The 5,040-nt window shown below is 36.3% G+C and overlaps 1 protein-coding gene across 3 annotated transcripts; it reads right to left on the bottom strand.

Annotated features, from left to right (window-relative positions):
- Positions 1-1,037: 1,037 nt before the first annotated feature.
- On the bottom strand, positions 1,038-4,805 carry LOC114377210 (uncharacterized membrane protein At1g16860-like). 3 transcript variants are annotated; one of them, XM_028335629.1, is made up of 6 exons: positions 4,521-4,805; positions 4,251-4,363; positions 3,180-4,091; positions 2,749-2,904; positions 1,849-2,060; positions 1,038-1,483 (listed from the first exon to the last, which is right to left on the bottom strand). In XM_028335629.1, exons 3-6 carry the CDS (start codon positions 4,065-4,067, stop codon positions 1,291-1,293), a joined length of 1,449 nt encoding a protein of 482 aa, XP_028191430.1. In that variant the 5' UTR covers positions 4,068-4,091; positions 4,251-4,363; positions 4,521-4,805; the 3' UTR covers positions 1,038-1,290. The 3 variants fall into 3 exon arrangements, with proteins under 3 accessions (XP_028191430.1, XP_028191431.1, XP_028191432.1); XM_028335630.1 differs by lacking the exon at positions 4,251-4,363; XM_028335631.1 differs by lacking the exon at positions 4,251-4,363 and having other exon boundaries at positions 4,525-4,805.
- Between the last annotated feature and the right edge of the window lie 235 nt (positions 4,806-5,040).

Here is a 5,040-nt window from a genome sequence, read left to right as displayed (position 1 = left end):
AAATAAAACTCTCCTATAATTTAAATAAAAAAAATAAAAAAATTACCCCACTTGGTAAATTGGCCCAATTTGGTCGGTCTAGTGGTCCTTATGTTGACTAGGGTTGTGATGACCGTCTTGTCTCGTTGGCTTGGTTTGTTAATCGTAGCTAGTGACTGAGCGTGAGCCATGTCCAATATATAAAAACTCATAGTGAGATAACAACGAAATTCTTATGAACTAAAATTAAATTTAACACCATTATATTAAAAATTAATGAAAAGATAAACATGACACAATGGAAAGTTAAAAAACTTGAACCAATAAAAACTAAAAAAGAAACTAAAATCAAAATTAGAAGATTAAACTACTAATTTTGTCAACTAAAAATTATGTTATAACATGAACTTGTGACACTTCATGTGAACCTATTACATAGCACACTTCAATTTCTCTTAAAAATTGTTACTCAATTTCATGTGACATGTATTGGGTCAACTTTTGACATCATTGATGTAGTAAAACATTCATAATAAAAATAATTGTCTTGAGACAAAAACAACCTAAGAATTAAAAACAGGATTAAGAAGAGAAATTCTATCAAGAGTGATAAGCGAGATTTATCGACAAAAAATGGTCGTTGACAAAATCAATAAATATTTTATACCAATGATAATAATAAATAAAAAAGTGGTGTTCTACATTCTTGTTTGTATGCACGAAAGGTTTCCCTCTTATTTAGTCCATACACAATATGAACGGTCCATACTCTTGCATGTGAAAATAAAATACAACGGCACAGTGCAACTTCAATGACATCCCTACTTGATACGAAATCATTGAAAATGAAAATCGAATTGCGAAATAGTAAAGCATGCATATCATGTTATTGTCTGTACAATGCATATGATTTGGCTACCTGCTAGGCATGGACTTCAAAACGGGGGACAAAAGAAGGAAAAGTATAACTGCATGGTAACCCTCTTCCAAAATTCACTGAACAGGTAAAAATATATATCATGCGTGATATACCTTTGACAATTAAAAGCGGCTAATCCTACCAACAAACAACTCACTTTCATAAAACCACATCCATTATAAAGAATAAACTCCTTAGGAATAATAAACGAATAGCTATACAACAAACTAGGAGTAGAGAGCAGGAAAAAGGAAATCACTGATGTCAGTTGTAGACTCATTACGCTTACCAATAACACTTACAAAATACAAACTTCAACCACCATTAAGTTAAAGGTGGTAAGAAAATACTTCTTTAAAGAAGAATACCTAAGAGGTGTCAGGAGAGCGCAACTACACTGGAATGACATCAATCTTTGATGTATCCTCACATCTCAAAATAATACCCTCAAGGCTAGCTGGAAATATACATTTAGCCCATTGGCATCCGGTAGTCAAAGGCTCAGGAGGAGGGACAATCATAAGTACATTGTCGTTTCTTTGAACAACTCCCATTACACTGACTGTGCTACCTTCTTTGATGTACCTACAAAAAGATCAATGGAAGTTTCATAAGAATATCCTACCGAGGGTTATCCCAACTTTATTGTATTAATGCACTAAAGAGGTTGCTGTTGTTAACATTAGTACCATGATGCATAACACGAATTATGTATAGGGCTATTTGACACCATTAATATGCAGTATACACCAATAGGCAGACCCATGACCAGATATTTGACACAAAGCAATAAGCTTAAACCCCTTCAACCCCCTCCCCCTCCTCAACAACTATTGGAAAAGATTTTTTTTTTAACAGCACTATTGGAAAAGGTTTAACCTTAACAATTTCCCTTTACACTAATATATAACTGGAGAGTTTCAACTCTTGAGCAAGATGAAGAACTTTACCCTTCTTTTAATCGCATCAGTCGATCATCACTTGAAAGATTTCTCTCTCGCAACCATCGAAGAAACTCTGGAGACATGTCTTTATTGTCAGGGTTAACATCAATTACAATAGAATCATCAACATAAGGAGTCACCCTTGCACCATAGCCTGTTTTAACCAATGCTCTCAATCCAGATTGGAAATCAGAAATGTAGAAGTCCACCACATGCCTCTGCATTATGTAAATGTCAAGGTAGATATTAAAATACTTGAGATATAATAGATTAGACAGCAAAAATCTCCAAATACACATGCCTGGTACACACAAAGAAGGTGAAAAACTTCAGTTGACCATATTTATATGCAAAACTTCCCAACACACACACACACACACACAATATTCCTATCACATCAGGCATGAAGATAATACTTAATGACAGTCAGAGAATACTCACATAATGAATAGCAGATAAAAGCCTTCAAGCAAGAATTCAAAGCCCCAACAAATTAATCGATCAAAAGCAAGGGGAGAAAAAGGCATTCATTGAAATACTTATATGGAAAGTTGATAATAATAATTTTCCCCCTTTCAATAGCTTGAATACTCAAACAATAAGCTCCCAGAAACTGATCATTGCACTATACAAGTCATTGCTAGGAATAGTTTTATTACAATGTAGCTGAAGTAAATATAGAGATATATTGAAGGTTATAAATAGAAGGACAGATCACATAATTAGGTCAACAGGATATGCTAGACTATAGGAAGGAAAAAATGATTTTTTCTTGCACTAGTAAAGAAAGTTTAGAACAAACAAAAGCTAATATCTCCATGATGGTCAAGGTATATCAAGAGTATTCAAGGTAATCTTTAATAAAATGGAAAACTGAAAAGAGAAGATTTAACATATTAAAATTACCTCAGCTGCTCTGAGTCCCCATGTAAAACGACGATGCTTCGGGTTGGCGGCTTTTGAATCCCACCCTCGATATTCAAACAAGCTTGTAGAAGTATATACACATCTAGGAACTTTTTGAAAGGAGGACTCCAATGGAACATTACCACAGGTAACAACCTTCAAAATGAATAACAGACCATTGGCATTCCTCTCTCATTTATGCTCAAAGTCACACACACAACAACAACCAGAATGGTACAATCACAGATAAAGAGACACCCAGCAACCATTCAATTCAAGTCATTGATATCCATCACATAAAAATCAGTCCCTTATCCACAAAGACAAGGGTGGTTAGTTGTGCATGCAATCATGCTTTTTGCATGACTGTGCTTAATTAATCAATATCATCAAAATATATATATGTATGTGTCAATATTTAATATACATACCCCAGAAACCTTCACAAATTGCCCATTCTTGGCAGTTCGAAGCTCAGCATCAGGATAACGAGAAATGAAACCAACAATGGCTGTCCTCCCACAACAACTGTTCCAAGTGAACAATGCCGCAACAGCACCAAAAAGAACTACTACAACAACAAGGAGAATGACATTGTGGACAGCTCCAAGAATAAAAGCACCAGCAATGAATCCCATAATGAAAATCAGAATTACAGACCACAGTATTGGCTTTGGGAAGTTCCTCCTGAAGGAATATTCATCATCTAGGCTAAGAGTGGTCATGGCTGGATTGTGAGTTACAGAACTAGGCGATTTCATTGATCCTGTAAATTCTAATGGACCAGATACTTTCCTTGGTGCCCCAGATGAATTTAGAGGACCAGATGTAATAAGACCAGTTGTAGGAAGAACAGGTGGAATCGGACCAGAATTTTGGCGTGTGACTCCACCAGATTGCGGTCCAGATGACTTCTTCACAGGCTCCCCATGTTTATTCAGTGGACCAGAGTTGGTCTTTTTCATTGAGACTGAAGCAGTCGTCATGCTGCCTCCAGAAGATATGTTACCAGATGTGGTATAAATAGAACGAGGAGTGGAATTTGGCAAGATAGGTCCAGAATGTGAAGCAGCAGCACCTGCAAATGATCCAGTCCGTGAAGGGGCATTATTTAGCTGACCAGATTTTCTAGATTTAGAAGCATCCATGGCCATGGGGATATCAAACATTTTCCCTAATTCTCCGGATTTCTTGATGTCTCCACCAGTGTAAGGCATGGCAACTGAGCTCATTGTTGGAGTTCTTTCTTTCGGCTGTTCAGGCCGACCTGATACATACAGGCCATTGCTGAGCTGATGAGATGGGAATCTTGAACCCATCAGACTTGTTTAAATACCAGTGCGCTGCAACAAACTCAAAATGAGTGACTATAAGAAAAGTGAGAATAACCACATTGATTTTGTGGCAAATAAATAGATAGAGATGTGATAAGTGAAAAATAGGCTTTGTATAGTGGAGGTAGGAGAAGATAACAAAGTGAATTGAAGGGAAAGAAAGCTTGCAGTTGAAGTGAAGAAAGACTTATTGCTATTATCTATTGGGTGGCTGGCATTGCCTAAATGTAGAATGGTAAATTGCAATGGTGTCGTGTCGTCATATTAAGTTAATCCTATCTCTGAAACACAAGGTGGTAAAGATGTGAGAGTGGTGAATGGAAAATTGAAGATCTCAATTCTCAATTTGCGAGATCCAAACAAAAATTGAGATAGCTGTTCTAGTTCTAGTCATACAAATAATACAATGCAATGGAGAAGAAGATCTAGAAGGTGTACCTGCCTGTCCTCAAGAATCAACCGCAACAGGGAATGGGGTGATGCACAGTCTCAGATACATACAGATCCCATCTTCTCTTCTCTTCTGCTACTCAACTCACTCAGTCTCAGTTCCCCAATCACTATTACTCCTACTACTACTACTCTTCTTCTTTACCCGTCCAATTAAAAATAAATTTAAATTACTCTCTCTCTCTCTTCAACAACTGGTGTGGGTTGGGTTGGATCAATGGTTTCGGTTGTCTCGTCCCCTCTCCCAAACTAGCATATACATTACTCCATCAATATTTTATCTCATCGCTTCTTTACCGACCCCACATAACTACAACGTCGTTAATTAACCCTCATTCTAAATACAGTACTAACGTAAAAACACTTAATTATTTAAATAATTTCTTTTTTCAATCTATCACCATTTTTTTGTCTTATTCCCCCTTTTTTCTGTAAAATGTCGTATTGTCAACATTTTACCTAATGGTCAAAGTTTTGGAATATTTTAAACTATATAGGATGAGGTGGC

This window comes from Glycine soja, chromosome 11 (genome assembly GCF_004193775.1).
Source record: "Glycine soja cultivar W05 chromosome 11, ASM419377v2, whole genome shotgun sequence".
In the NCBI taxonomy this organism is placed as follows: domain Eukaryota; kingdom Viridiplantae; phylum Streptophyta; class Magnoliopsida; order Fabales; family Fabaceae; genus Glycine; species Glycine soja.
This window is presented reverse-complemented; position numbering and strand designations above follow the sequence as displayed.

Excerpts from the sequence above, each read along its gene's own strand:
- LOC114377210 (XM_028335629.1), bottom strand. The coding sequence starts at position 4,067 with ATGGGTTCAAGATTCCCATCTCATCAGCTCAGCAATGGCCTGTATGTA. Across the intron at positions 2,905-3,179 it reads AATTTGTGAAGGTTTCTGGG|GTTGTTACCTGTGGTAATGT; the intron begins GTATGTATATTA and ends TTCATTTTGAAG. Across the intron at positions 1,484-1,848 it reads CTGATGCGATTAAAAGAAGG|GTACATCAAAGAAGGTAGCA; the intron begins GTAAAGTTCTTC and ends ATCTTTTTGTAG.